This window comes from Pipistrellus hanaki (genome assembly GCF_964339955.1).
Source record: "Pipistrellus hanaki genome assembly, chromosome: 19".
In the NCBI taxonomy this organism is placed as follows: Eukaryota; Metazoa; Chordata; class Mammalia; order Chiroptera; family Vespertilionidae; genus Pipistrellus; species Pipistrellus hanaki.
The window spans coordinates 1,284,354-1,298,240 of record NC_140521.1 but is presented as its reverse complement, the minus strand read 5'-3'; the positions used below and the strand labels follow the sequence as shown (position 1 = coordinate 1,298,240).

The window sequence follows — 13,887 nt, the reverse complement described above, 5'->3', positions numbered from 1 at the left end:
ACCTAGGCGTCAGGAAACCTCTGGCCCTGCCCCCCAGCAGGCACGCGGCAGTCTGCAGCAGAAGTGGTGTATTTGGCTTAGGAAGCTTGTGTTACTGACGTTAACGCCGAAGTCTGGCTCCACTCACGCTCCTTAAATAGAAACCTAGGGATCAGTCACGCATCACACACGGAGGGCCTGGCCATCCGCACGCATGTCCCGAGAGCTGGGCATGTTTTCCACGTGTGTCCTCGGAGCGGACAGTCCGTCTGAGGCTCCGGGCGGAGGGGCGCCCGGACCGAGGGCGGTGCGGGGCCGAGAGCCGGGGCCGCCGGGGCCGTGGCGGGCGCCGCGGGGCCGGGTTCGGGTGCAGGTCCGAGGCGGCGGCGGGCTCACAGGTGCTGCAGGGCCTCCTGTCCTTGCTCCGTGTAGCCGTCGTCCCGCTGGGCGCTGGCCCACTGGCCGAAGGACTCCTGGCTGTGCGGGCTGCGCTGCATGGTGGCCAGGCGCCTCTTGTCCCGGGAGAAAAAGCTAAACCTGCGGGGAGGACAGACGTGAGCGCCGCCCTCGGGGGCACGGACGCTGAACGCCACGCGGGACACAGCGCACACGGCGGGAGCACACCCAGGCGAGGGGGGGACACACGGGGTGCGGGCGGAGTCACGCCGGAAAGCAGCAGGTGTCCCGTCATGGCACCGGGGAGGGGACCGTGTGGACGGGGAGCGCACACGTGACGCCTCTCCCACCAGCGGAGGGAAAGGGCCGCCGGAAGCCGCCCTCACGGGTGTCCGCAGCCTGTGCGTGTGGGGCAGGCAGGCCCGAGGGCCACACGTGGGAGGCGGCACGGGGAGAGCAGGCGAACGTGTGTGTGTGTGTGTGTGTGTGTGTATGTGTGTGTGGGGTGAAGATGCTTATGGAACGGTGAGCGGCACCTCAGAGCCCTGATTGCATGGACGCTGCTGCCCAGGCAAAGCAGGGATGCGAAAAAAATGAGATATGACTGGGACATGTGGTTCTGATGAGAGAAACACCGAGACTCTGGAGAGTAAAAAACTGACTGATGGTGACAGCCTGGCGGAGCGATCACTTCATGAGAAACAGCGAATGCAGCCTGGCCCTGGACAGTGTGGCTCAGTGGTTGAGCGCCAACCTATGAACCAAAGTCATGATTCGATTTCCAGTGAGGATACCTACCCTGGTTTGCAGGCTCCATCCCCAGTAGGGGGTGTGCAGGAGGCAGCCGGTCCATGATTCTCTCTCATCATGGATGTTTCTTTCTCCCTCTCCCTTCCTCTCTGAAATCAATAAAAATGCTTAAAAAAAAAATCTGAGTGTAGACCAGAAGGCCTTTTGAAAACAGCCGGCTATGGTCACTGGCCCATGAGAGTGAGCCATCGCTGCCCGGAAGATAAAGGTGGGCCTCACGGGCCATTTCCCACAAGGTCTGCGGCCTCCTCCTCAGCAGACGCGGCTGACCCGTGCACCTGGCTGGCCCGGGGACCGCCCACCCCCTTCCTGCATTCCCGCCTCCCGCCTCGTGGTCCCGGCCTTGGTAAGTGACCCCACGCTAAGCCATGCTCCCGGCACAGGGGGAGGAGGGGCCATGGAGAAACTCCCGCTGCAGATGCACCGCGCTTAGTTCCGTCTCCTCGCCTGTTTGCTGTGTGTGTGTGTGTGTGTGTGTGTATGTGTGTGTATGTATGTGTGCGAGTGCGAGTGCGAGCCCATCTGGGTGACTGACTGGCCTCTTCCGTGGCTACTCGACCCTGCAACCACGTCCCAGCAGGAATGCGTGGTCCCTCCTCGCAGACCTGGGGCGGGACCTGCCGGGAACCCTCCCTCCCGGCTAAGACCTCTTCCGGTGACAGGTGAGCGAGGGGCTGACAGAGGCACCGCTTCACCCCGGCCACGGCCACGGCCACGGCCACGGCCACGTGTGAGCTCTTTCCAGAGGGTCGTCAGGGCAACAAGCCGGCCACAGCACAGCAGCCACACGGCACTGTCACGTGTGTGTCGTCCCCCCCCCCCCCCCGCCTCCCTCAGGTAAGCAGGCCAGCCACGTGCCACTTCCGGCCAAGGGGACACGGAGGGAATCAGCACACAGGTCCCCTCCTTCACTTTTCCTTAAAAAAAAAGGTCAGATCAGCCTGACATAGGAACCAGGAGGTCAGGGTTCGGTTCCCAGTCTGCAGGAGACAGCTGATTGATGATGTTCCTGTCTCATGGATGTTTCTCTCTCTCCCTCTTCCTTCCTTCCTCTCTCTATAAATTAATTAAAAATAGTTTTTAAAAAGCCAGATCAAATAGCTTCCTGAGGTCAGCTTGGCAAAACACAGCGGTTTAGAAAGCTGGCGTGGAGACGGAGAACACCGTGTTAGTGCCATTGGTGGGGGTGTCAGTGGGCATGATTACTGACCCGTCACGTAAAGGACCTTCCTTACTGGCCATGGACAAGGTGGTTTTAGAGCAGAAACAGAAGAGACAGAGAGAGTCGTCAGTGGCAGAGCCGACGGCCAGGCCTCCGAGGCGGGCCATCGGGCACGTCGGAGGCCGCGCCCGACACCCGCTGCCCGGGACACGCAGGCGGCGGCCATGCAGCCAGAGCGGCCAGGGGGACGGCAGCCCAGCGGCAGCAGCACACGGCCCCACGGCCAAGCGCACACACGTCAGAAACACGCAGTGCCTACAAGGGACACGAGTCCTCGCACGGGCTGCAGGGTGGGGTCATCTAGGATCAGTCCGGCCGCTACCATGGGCATTACGGCGGTAAAGAGCCTGCTCGGAGAAGTACAGACAGACAGACAGTGAAAGGGGCGCCGCGGAGGGCCCAGGGCACGAGAGGGGAGCTGGGCCCCTCGTGTGACGGCGTCCTGGCCCGGGGCCTCCGAAGTGCCTTGCAGGGGCAGGGCCTTTGCCGATGTAACTGGTTAAGATGAGGTCACGGTGGAGCAGGTGGAGACGGACATGCACACAGGGAGGAAGGCCACGTGGGGATGAAGTGGGAGGGCTGGTGAAGGTTCTAGAAGCCAACGAAGGCCAACACCAGACCCGGGCAGGTGACAGCCACTGGGGAGGACAGGAGCAGGGAGGCCTGGGGGGCGGCAGCCGACAGGGAGGGCGTCGGGCGCTTGGCTGGGCCAGGACAGCCGGGGAGCGCCAGCCGAACCCCTGCCGTGCACCGTGAACGGCTCGGCTTTTTCTTTCTTTCTTTTCTTTTCAGTTTTTGGGAGGTTGGCGGGAAGGACATAAACTACTGTCTCGGGCGAGGCTGGGATTCTGTGTGTGGTCGCCCCCGACGCGCCCGAGTGGCTGGCATCCGGGCAGGACCAGCTGACGGTGCTCACGTGACGAGAAGGGGATGCCGTCAGCCACAGGGTCCTGCTCCCCCTGCGCCAGCACCCTCTCAATGACCGGGCGCCCCAAAGACAGTCTGTGGGGGGTGGCCCTAGACGTGGCCGGGCCTTCTGCCTGCACATGCGCTGGCCAGGCGGGAGGGCAGGGCCCCGGGACCCGGCCTGGGCGGCCCCTGATACACGGCCCTGCCCTCCCTGCAGAGGCACCTGCTCTCCCCCAACGCCCCCCGAGGCGGCCAGTTAGCTCCGGAGGCAGGTCACGCGCTGGGAGGCTATTTCTAGGCTGGAGCGGGGGGTGGAGGGAGGACGGGGACAGCATGCCCGCTGCCCCACCGCTGGACCTGGGTGGCCGCCGTCTGACCGCCGCCTCCTGGCCCCCCCTGCTTCCTGCCTCCGGCCAGCCCCTCCGCCCGCTCCGCGGGAGCAGCTGCTGGGCCCCTGGGACCCCGAGCGGAGCGGAGGCCACACAAAGGGGGCCCCGGTGCCTGGCGTCGGCGGGGGACCAGCCGCGTCGCTCCCGCTCCCGCGTGACCTGCGGGCAGTGCCAGCGCCTGGCCAGCAGCTGCGGGTCACAAGCTATTCTTGGACCGTCTCCTGGGCACATTGTTTTGACTGGCAGCGGGTTTCTGGTTCCCTCGGGCGGTCCAGCCCAGAAGCGCAGGCTCCGGCGCCTCCGGCTGTGGGCACGGGAGAGATAAGGGAACTAGCTGGGCAGCCGCCCGCAGCTGGCGACAGAAGTGGGGGGAGGGCAGGGGCGGGAGGGGGCGGGACAGCCCGGGGGCAGACACGCAGCCTGGGTTAAGTCCTGTCTCCCAAGAAACGGGGCGGACTGTCCCAGCCCGGAGCCTCCCCTGACTCGGGGAGGGGGTGAGGGGGGGGAGAGACAACTTCACTAAGTGCTCCAAGCTGGTTTGTAAACGCCATCACACTCTCCGAGGGTCTTTGATGCAAAAAAACACTGAGGTGGGCCCGGCCGGTGTGGCTCAGGAGTTGAGCACTGACCTGTGAACCAGGCGGTCAGGGTTCGATTCCCGGTCAGGGCACAGGCCCGGGTTGCGGGCTCCATCCCCAGTGGGGGGCGTGCAGGAGGCAGCCGGTCCATGATGCTCTCTCATCACAGAGGTTTCTCTCTCTCCCTCTCCCTTCCTCTCTGAAATCAGTAAAAACATTAAAAACAACAGCTCTGCAGGTCTCGGGGCGGGCAGGGGCGGGCAGGGACAGGCTGCTCTTTCTGGTGCCCCCACAGCGCCCCTGACTCCGCATTACGTGTCCTTAACTCATCAGTAGAGGTATCAAACCAGTAACGATCAGCGGAGGTATGGAGGAACAGGTGGGGAGTCACCGGAGCATGCAGAGATGATTGTGGGCCGGGGCCCATTCCTGACCTCGGAGCTGGGGTTCCAAGCCCTTAAGCAGCACAAGATCCCCCCTCCCCGCCCCCGCCCCAGCCTCAAGGACACCCCCCACCAGACCCACTCAAGCAAGCCTACCCCACACCTCTGCCCGGGAGCCCGGCCCACACAGGGGGCCTCGAGCCCAGGGCGGCCCCGCGCCCGGTTAGGCCTGTCTCGGCAGGAGCTGGTTAGTGACGAGCCTGGCCCGGGCAGGGCCGGGAGGAGAGCCGCCAGCGAGCAGCGTGGCCGGAAGCCGGGCACTTACAGTCGCTTGATGCCGGACTCGGGCTGGGGGGACGTTCGCGGGTGGACGACGGGCGGGGGCTGCAGTATCTGGTTCTCCTCTTCCATCTCTTCACTGGGAGGGTGAGAGGAGGGAAGCAAGAGTCAAAAACCCCAGGAGAGCTGGAATGTTCCAGAAGGGTCCTGTCTGATGGCCGGGGAATAACGGGACCCAGGAGGCTGGGGCCAGTGGCCTCCCCGCCTGGGGGGCTGCCCCTCGGGAGGGGCGGGGCAGTGGGCAGGGAGGCCCTGCCCCGCAGGCGGCAGGCTCGGGGGCCTGGGGCCCTCTGGCTTTGGGACCATGTGTGTTTATTTACAGATTGCACAGAACAAGAGACACGTTCTGTATATAAGAAAGGTTAAGACGGAGTCATTTGGGGTCTGGAACGAATTAACTCCATTCACATGATTTTTAACGGGAAAAACGAGTCGGTTTCCACCAGCCCCGGGAACCAATGAGGTTCCAGAAATGAGGTCCCGCCCATAGCCTCCCCCGTCACCCCCCATCCTGAACAGTACCCCCTCCTTTGGGGCAGCCCCGTTCAATGCCACCTCCTCCGGGAAGCCTTCCCAGAGTGAGACGGGGGGCTGCTAAGTGCTTGGGCCAGAGGCCCCAGGACAGACACAGATGCTGCCCTTGTCCTCCAGGCGCTCCGTCCCCCGGCCCTGCACGACCCCGGGGCTGCGGGGCTCCGGGCGCCGGCTCCGGGCACTGGCTCCGGGTGCTGGCTCCGGCGCTCACCTCTTGTAGTACGCCAGCTCCTCCTGCAGCAGAAACACCTTGGACTTGAGCTCGTTCCTCTCGTGCAGCACGTCCCGCAGCTCCTGCAGCGTGAAGCGCGGGCGGTTGGGGTCCTGGGGGTCCATGGCTGCCCGCTCGGCCTCGGAGCTGCTCTCCTCCGCGGGCTCCGCCTGGAGGCACAGAGGCTGCTGGTGAGCCGGGACGGCACCTGTCCCGCCGGCCACCTCCGGCCCCGCAGCGGCCCGGGCGCTATTTCAGGAACCGTGGCCTCCGCTCCCGTCCCCTGACGTCCTCTGGGACGAGAGCCGGCGGCCACCTGTCCATTGTCTGCCTCTCCGCTGCCCCGCCGGACACCGTCCCCGGCCGCCCCACCTGAGCGGGGTTTCGTTACCAGGCGCATTCAGAGGCGGCCAAGAGCAGAACCCCACACCCTCGGCCGCCACCCTCCGCCCCGCCTGTCCCCTCTCACGGCGTCTGGGGCCAGCGCCCGCGCCTAATCCTCTCCACCCCTCCCCTCTGTGACCGGCCTTCCGGTCCAGCCCTTTCTCCCGTGGCCGTGGGCAGTTCCCGGGGTTCAGTGGAAGGCCAGCTCAGAGGTATGGGGGGGGGGTCACACAGACGGAGTCCCAGGTCACATCCAAACCTGGTCCTCCCACCCTCTCCCAGAAAAAGGAGCTTTAAACAAATGATGGTAAGCCCGCTGACATGGCTCAGGAACCAGGAGGCTCCATTCCTGGTCTGGGCACAGGCCCGGTTGCGGGCTCCATCCCTGGGGGTGGTGATGGTGAAGGGGGCAGCCGATCCATGATTCTCATCATTGATGTTTCTCTCTCTCTCATTTCCTCTCTGAAATCAATAAAGTAATTTAAAAAAAGAAAGAGGAGGAAAAGCTCAGGGCGAGAGGGAAGGTTCCAGAACAGGAGAATGAGATTGAAATAAAGGCCCTCGCCGCCCCCAAACCACCCGGCAGCACCGGGCCACGGGGCCGCCGGCCTGGCGGGGGCCACGGGGGGGATGCTGGGCCCAGAGCCCTCCCGGAGCCGGCCAGGCTGTCCCGGGAAAGGGCACCGGGGAGGAGACACCCCCTGGGCAGGGCAGGTGACAGGCCACTGGGCGGGCGGGGGAGGGGAGTGACCCGGAGTCAGCAAGCAGCACGGAGGCAGGGGCAGCGGGAACCCCAAACCCGACCCCCCCCCAGCTGGGGATCGCTGTCGGCCCCGGGACCGTGCAGGAGACTCGGGTTATCTCGGCTTGTCCACTGGTCCCCCGAGGCCTCTGGGCACGGCCCGAGGGAGACGCCCAGGCCCGCTGCTCCCCGGAGAGCCCGGCAGACAAGCACGGGGCCTGTCCGAGAGGCGTCAGGGAGGTCCCGTCTCCCTCCGGCCTCCATCCACAGGCCCTCGCACGCTCCCTGCTGCCCGCACATCCCGGCCGGCCACTTCCCGTGCCCCGGCCTCACCTCGGGCGCCTCCTCGCCGTTCTGGCTGGGGCCGCCCCGCAGCCGCTCCCGCAGCCGCCCCAGCTCGGCCCGCAGGCTGCCCAGCTCCTGCTCCCGGGTCTGCAGGTCGGCCTCCAGCTCCACCTTCTGCTCGATGAGCGCCTTGCCCTGCGCCTCCACCACCGTGACGCGGTGCCGCAGGTCGTGGTTGATCTTCATCAGCCGCGCCTGCTGCTGCTGCAGCTGCGGGCGGAGAGGCCGCTGACGGCAAACCACCCCGCACACGGCAACCGCCCCGCGCACCGCCCACGTCCCCCTGGTCTGACACGCGTTCGCGCGGCCGATGCCGGGGATGGCGGCGTGTGTATGTAGTCACGTGGTGACTCATGGCAGACGGGTGTGGGAGGCAGCAGGCAGGTCCCCCGGTGGGGCATGGTCCCTCCCGCTGTTCCAGGGCTGGGCAGCCAGGCCTCAGGCAGGACCGGCACCCCCCGGAGCCCACGGGATGAGACCCGGGAGCCGGGGACTGCTGGCCGGGAGGAGGGACGCGGGGGGCGGGGAAAGGGGGACCGGGCCACTCACAGCTTCCACGTCCTCGCTCTTCAGGCCCAGCTCCCGGTCCTTGGCGCGGATCTCGTCCCGCTGCTTGTCCACCACCTCCTTCAGCTTCTTCATCACCTGCCGCTCCCGCTCCGACATGCCTGGGGGGAGACGGCCGGTGAGCCCTGCCCTGCCCGCTCGCCCCCTCCCCCTCCCCGCCCCGCCATGTCCCCCCCACCTTCCTGCTTCTGGAACTCCTCCTCGGAGAAGCCGGCGTCCTTGTGGGAGAGGTTGGTGAGCAGCTGCTTGTTCTCCTGCTGCAGCTGCGCGATCTGGGACAGCAGGTCCTGCGCCTCCCCCCGCCACACGTCCTCCACCAGCTCCAGCTCCTGCGGGGCGGGGCGGGGGGCGCGTCACGGCCTGCGGGGCTGGGGCTCCCCGTCCCCACAGCCCGCGGGGCCACGTGCAGACGGGAGGGGGCGCCGGCCCATGTGGACGTGCCCGGGTGAGACCAGCAAGGTCAGCTACGGAGCGGCCGGCACCGGGCACCGGCCCGCACCCCTGACCTCCGGACAGACCCTCCGTCAGGACAGACCCCTCTCCAGGGAGAGAGGCTGCGAAGACCTGGGGCTGCCCCCTGGCCCCAGGGGTCCCCGTACGTCCCCTCGGCGTATCCCCGAACGCCCAGGGCGGGGTCCTTACCGTCCGGGCCTCCCTTTCCCTCAGCTGAGGAGCCCTGACCCTCCTCAGCTGTGAGAAGGAACGGAGCACCGACACCTGCCACAGCGTGGATGAGCCTGGCCGGTGCGGCTCAGTGGACAGAGCATCGCCTTCGGACTGAAGGGCATGTGCCTGGGTTTTGAGCTAGGTCCTCAGTAGGGGGCATGCAGGAGGCAGCCGATCCATGATGCTCTCTCATCGTGGATGTGTCTATCTCTCTCTCCCTCTCCCTTCCTCTCTGAAATCAGTAAACATATATTTGAAAGATAAACATCACACTAACACAAAAATCACACTCAGTGAGAACAGCCGGCACGAAGACCCGCATACTGAGGACCCGCTCGTGGGAATGTGCTAAACCCACAGGCAGAGCCTGGCTGCTGTCCGGGGCGGAGGGCGGAGCGGGGAGTGGGGGGGGCAGTGACTATTAAGGAACACGGGTGTGTTTTTAGAGAGCGAGGGAGGGAGAGGAGAAAGAGTCCCCTCCTGCAGCCCCCCGCCCCCTCAGGGATGGAGCCCACCACTCGGGCACGTGCCCGGACTGGGACTCGAACCAGCAACCGTTTGGTGCCCGGATGACGCCCACCCACCGCGCCCCCGGCCAGGGCACGCGGGCTTTCTTTTCTGAGCGAAGAAAACGTTCTAAAACGGACCGCAGAGACGGCTGCACAGCTCTGCGGAGTGACTGAAAACACGGGATTGAAGCTTTAAGGGGTACGTTGCATAATATGCAAATTATATTCAATAAAGCTGTTACCCAAAACCTGGCATTCTGCATTTTGTAAAACTACGAACTAAGCCGATGCCCGCACAGATGGCTGGGCTAAAGCGGACACCCGGGCCTGGACCCGAATTGTTCCCGCCGGGTCCCAGCTGGTCGGGGACAAGGTACTCGGCCTCTGGGAGCCGGGCCGGGGCAATAGTGTAGTCTGTCCCCCCAGAGCCCCCGGGGGTGGCCGGGGATGGACTGGTGCCAGCACCGGGGGTGGCCCTCCCACAGCCGCCACCAGCTGGCCTAGGGGCCGGATGGCAGTTCGCCCCCGCTCCTCTCCGGAAGAAGCCCCTTTAGGAATCGGGGGGGGGCGGTAACTAAGAGCCTGCACAGCTGGCTCAAGGTCACCGGAGCGGTGAAGGGCAGGGCCTGAGTTCGATTCCCGGTCGGGGCCCAGGCCCTGGTTGCGGACCTGATCCCCTGTCGGGGCCATGCAGGAGGCAGCCAGTCCATGTTTCTCTCTCATCATGGATGTTTCTCTCTCTCTCCCTCTCCCTCCCTCTCTGAAATAAAAACATTTTTGTAAAAAGGTATGTTATTAAAATTAGCCGCATCTGTGTCTCTTCATTAATGTTAGGGACTGGCGCAGGGCGTACGGACACGGGGGCTAGGACCCTGTGTGACCTTCTCCCTGTTAAGAGGCATGAGGGGTCGGGCCAGTGTGGCTCAGTGATTGAGGAACCAGGAGGTCAGGGTTCAATTCCCGGTCAGGGTTCAATTCCCGGTCAGGGCACATGTCTGGGTTGCAGGCTCCATCCCCAGGAGAGGGTGTGCAGGAGGCAGCTGGTCCATGATTCATTCTCATCATTGATATCTCTCTCTTTCTCCCTCTCCCTTCCTCTCTGAAGTCAATACATTAAAAAAAAGAAAAAAGAGCTATGAGAGGATGTCAAAGATCCTTCCCTCACAGAGATGGAGCCCTCTGGGGCAGGAGTAGGGGTGCCCGGGATGGAGGTGGGGTCCCCGATGCCAGGGAAAACCTCTCCGGCCCAGAGACAAGGTAACAGACCAGGCCCTCGCGATGAGCTGGGCTCTGTCCCGAGCGTTTCACACACGTGAACTCCCACAGTCCTCACCACAACCCTACCGGCTGGGGGCTGCTGTCCCATTTCACAGCTGCGAACACTGAGGCCCAGAGAGGCGAGGTGACCTGCCCAAGGTCACACAGCCCGGGAGGGGGAGGGCTGGAAGCCAGGCTGCCGGCTCCAACATGCCTGTCCGGGGAACCGTCCCTGCCCGGAGAACTGCGACGTGAGTTGTAGCCCTGGGCGCTGTGGGGCTGGCAGGGTGACCCGAAGGCGTTGTCTAACTCCTGGGAGCTTGGGTTTCCTGCCTCACCCCAGGGCACCGGGACCTTTGAGGACAAGCCCAGCCCCACCTCCCACACAGGTGCTCCCCGCTCCCGCCATCTGCCCTCAGGTTAAGACTGCAGACTCGGTGGGGCTATTTTCTCAGACTTCAAAGTACCTATTAGGCCAGTGGTCGGCAAGCCTCGGCTCTTTGGCCCCTTGAGTGTGGCTCTTCCACAGAATACCACGGCCTGGGCGAGTTTCTATGTTGAAGAAGTGGTGTTAGAAGAAGTTTAAGCTTAAAAAATGTGGTTCTCTAAAGGAATTAAAATGTTTTTTAAAAATATATTTTATTGAGTTTTTACATAGAGGAAGAGAGAGGGATAGAAAGCTAGAAACAGCCGAAACCGGTTTGGCTCAATGGATAGAGCGTCGGCTTGGGAACTGAAAGGTCCCGGGTTCGATTCCGGTCAAGGGCATGTACCTTGGTTGCAGGCATATCCCCAGTAAGGGGTGTGCAAGAGGCAGCTGATCGATGACTCTCTCTCTCCCTTCCTCTCTGTACAAAATCAATAAAATATATTAAAAAAAAAAAAAAAAAAAAAAAAAGCTAGAAACATCTATCAGCTGCCTCCTGCACACCTCCCCAATAGGAATGTGCCTGCAACCAAGGTACATGCCCTTGACCGGAATCGAACCTGGGACCTTTCAGTCGGCAGACCGACGCTCTACCACTGAGCCATACCGGCTTCGGCAGGAATTTAAATTGTCGTCCTGTGGATATTTGGCTCTGGGGACTAACGAGTTTGCGGACCGCGGGCCTAGGCCAGGGGGAGGCCTGCGGGAGGCTCAGAGAGGCGCAGTGCATTTCCTGAGGCCGCACAGCACACAGAGCGGTCAGGCACCGGCCCCGAGGAAAGGCGGTTCCTTCCATTCCCAGCCGGAAGGAAGGTGTCTGGCAGGAGCTTCCGGGAGCCGAGGTCGGACAGGAAACCGGCTCCCCCTTCCTCCCCTCCAGGCCCTGGGCTGGGCCCTGGCCCCGAGGGGAGGCCGAGCCCCGAGCTGTGGGAATCCCTGTTCACCCGGCGGCGGCTCAGCTTTACATCTGCCCCAAATCCCTGCCTCCCCCATAATGTACTTTTTAAAACATATTTCTACGGATGTCAGAGAGGAAGAGAGAGGGAGAGGGAGAGAAACATCCATGATGGGAGGGAATCATGGACCGGCTGCCTCCTGCACGCTCCCCATTGGGGATGGAGCCCACCACCCGGGCCTGTGCGCTGACCGGGAATCGAACCCTGACCTCCTGGTTCACAGGTCGACACTCAACCCCTGAGCCCCGCCAGTGGGCAGCCTCCCCCCAATTTAAACAACGAGAGAGCCACTAGCATTCTCCTTCCCGGGGGCCGGGCTCTCTGAGCACCCGCGTGGGCCACGTCCTCTCCCCCCCACCCCCCCACCCCCTCAGTTTTTCCATCTGTGAAATGGAGATCGTTCCTGCTCACAGGGTCCTGTGAGAACGGAAGATAAAACCAAGGAGGAGAAAGCACCGCGGAGCCTGGGGAGCAATTTGCAAATAGGAGGGGGGGTTGTAGTGGGGGCCAGGGGCTGGAGGTCACCCCGTGCTCTCTGGGGGCCCTGAGGCAGGAGGAATTAAAGGGCCCGTGTCTCCCCTCCTGGGTGGCAGGGCAGGGCAGGAAGCCGCTTCCCCTTGTGAAAAGAGGAATATTATCTGAGCAGCTGAGATGTGTCCGGTGTGAGTCTCCTTATAAGTCGGGTCCTGTTACTGTCACCGTTTGACATGCGAGATGCGAGTTAAGAAAGCCCAGAGAGAGAGAGATTGGGCACCTCACCTGAGGTCACCAACCTGGCACCGGGGAAGGCGGGATCGGAACTCAGGTCCGACCCAAAGCGCTGCCCTGAGTCCGGGTGGCACCGGGCAGGGGGCCTCCCTCCCTCCCTCCGCCGGCCACCCCGGGGCTCTGCTCCCCTCGGTCCCCGCACCGGGCACCCACGTGCGCGCCCGGCGCCAGGGCCCCGCGCCCGCCCGGAGGGGCGCCCGGGCCGAGCCCACCTTCCGGTGCTCGCGCTCCTTCTCGATGCGGTCCATCCGCTCCAGGCGCAGGCGGTCCAGCTCCAGGCGCAGCTCGTCCAGCTCGGGCGCGACGTGGTGGCGGCTGACCAGCACCTCCAGGATCTCCAGGACGCGCACGACCTTGGGCATGAGGCGCGCGATGGCCTCGCAGCCGTGCTGGTCGATGACCCGCTCGAACTCGTGGCCCACCAGCGCCGCGATGTCGTACACGTCCATGGCGGTCAGCTCGGCCACGTTCTTGTCCAGCGCCGAGGGGGCCGCGCCCGGGCCGCCGTCCTCCTCCATGGCCCGCGGCGCCCGATCCCGCAACTGCCCCCGAACTCGCGGCGGCGCCCCGGGGACCCCCCGGCCCCGGCCCCCGCGCTCAGGGCACCGGGGGGGGCGCGGCGGCCGCGGGCCCGGGCGGCGGCGGGTCCGGGTCCGGGTCCGGGTCCGGGTCTGTGCTCGGTGCCGGGTCCGGGCCCGGGTCTGTGCTCGGTGCCGGGTCCGGGCCCGGGTCTGTGCTCGGTGCCGGGTCCGGGCCCGGGTCGGTGCTCGGTCGGTGCCGGTCCGGCGGCCGGATCCGCTCGGCGCGGGGGAGGCGGCGGAGGGCGGGGAGGGCGCGTGCGCAGCCCGCGGCGGCGCCTCCCGAGTTGGGGCCCGAGTTGCGCCGGTGGAGGCCGGGGTCCGGCCGGAGGCCCCGCCGCCCTCGGACCGGTGCTCCCCGCGCCCGGGCCCGGGAGGAAGGCGGCGCCGCGGCTCCGGGAAACTTTGGCGGCGGCGGCGGGACCCGGGGACCCGCTCCCTCCCTCCCCCGCAGGGATGCCGCGCCCGCCCCGCCCCGATCCCGCCCCGATCCCGCCCGGCGAGGGGCGCGGCCGGCTCCCGCCGCCGGGGGGCGCCCCGGGGCCCCGCGGGCACGGGCCCCGCCCATCCGCCCGCTCGGCCGGCACCCCATCTCCCCCCCAACCCCCGATCCCCCCGCCGCGCCCCCGCGCACCGCCCCTCCCGGTCCCGGCCGGTCCTGGCTCCTCCCCCCTGTTCCCGGGAAAGGACGGGTCCGAGGCCGGCCCGGAGGAGGGGGCGGCGGCAGTGAGGGGGTCGGTGGTCGGGGGGTGGGGAGCCCCGCTTTGGGGAGAGATGAGGGGGGTGGACTCCGGGGGGGGGACCCGCCGGGCCGGGCCGGGGCCTGCGCCCCGCTAAGGGCGCCCGTCTCCCGCCCCCAGAGCGGGGCGCACGGGCGAGGGTTCCTCTGCCCCCCAAGCTGCCGCGCCCGCCGAGCCACGTCCACGGGCGGCCGGCTC

The 13,887-nt window shown here is 65.5% G+C and overlaps 2 protein-coding genes across 4 annotated transcripts in view; both read right to left on the bottom strand.

Moving 5' to 3' along the window:
- EIF2B1 (eukaryotic translation initiation factor 2B subunit alpha) overlaps window positions 1-13,887 on the bottom strand; it is a 59,559-nt gene that overhangs the window by 19,056 nt on the left and 26,616 nt on the right. The gene's annotated exons all lie outside the window — the stretch shown is intronic.
- On the bottom strand, window positions 54-13,035 carry RILPL1 (Rab interacting lysosomal protein like 1). Of its 3 annotated transcripts, none has more exons than XM_084867450.1 (8): window positions 12,584-13,034; window positions 7,967-8,117; window positions 7,771-7,889; window positions 7,210-7,431; window positions 5,751-5,920; window positions 4,992-5,084; window positions 2,667-2,754; window positions 54-516 (listed from the first exon to the last, which is right to left on the bottom strand). In XM_084867450.1, the coding sequence occupies exons 1-8, from the start codon at window positions 12,887-12,889 to the stop codon at window positions 511-513; spliced, it is 1,155 nt and encodes a 384-aa protein (XP_084723576.1). In that variant the 5' UTR covers window positions 12,890-13,034; the 3' UTR covers window positions 54-510. The 3 variants fall into 3 exon arrangements, with proteins under 3 accessions (XP_084723576.1, XP_084723575.1, XP_084723577.1); XM_084867451.1 differs by having other exon boundaries at window positions 450-2,419; window positions 12,584-13,035; XM_084867449.1 differs by lacking the exon at window positions 2,667-2,754 and having other exon boundaries at window positions 12,584-13,025.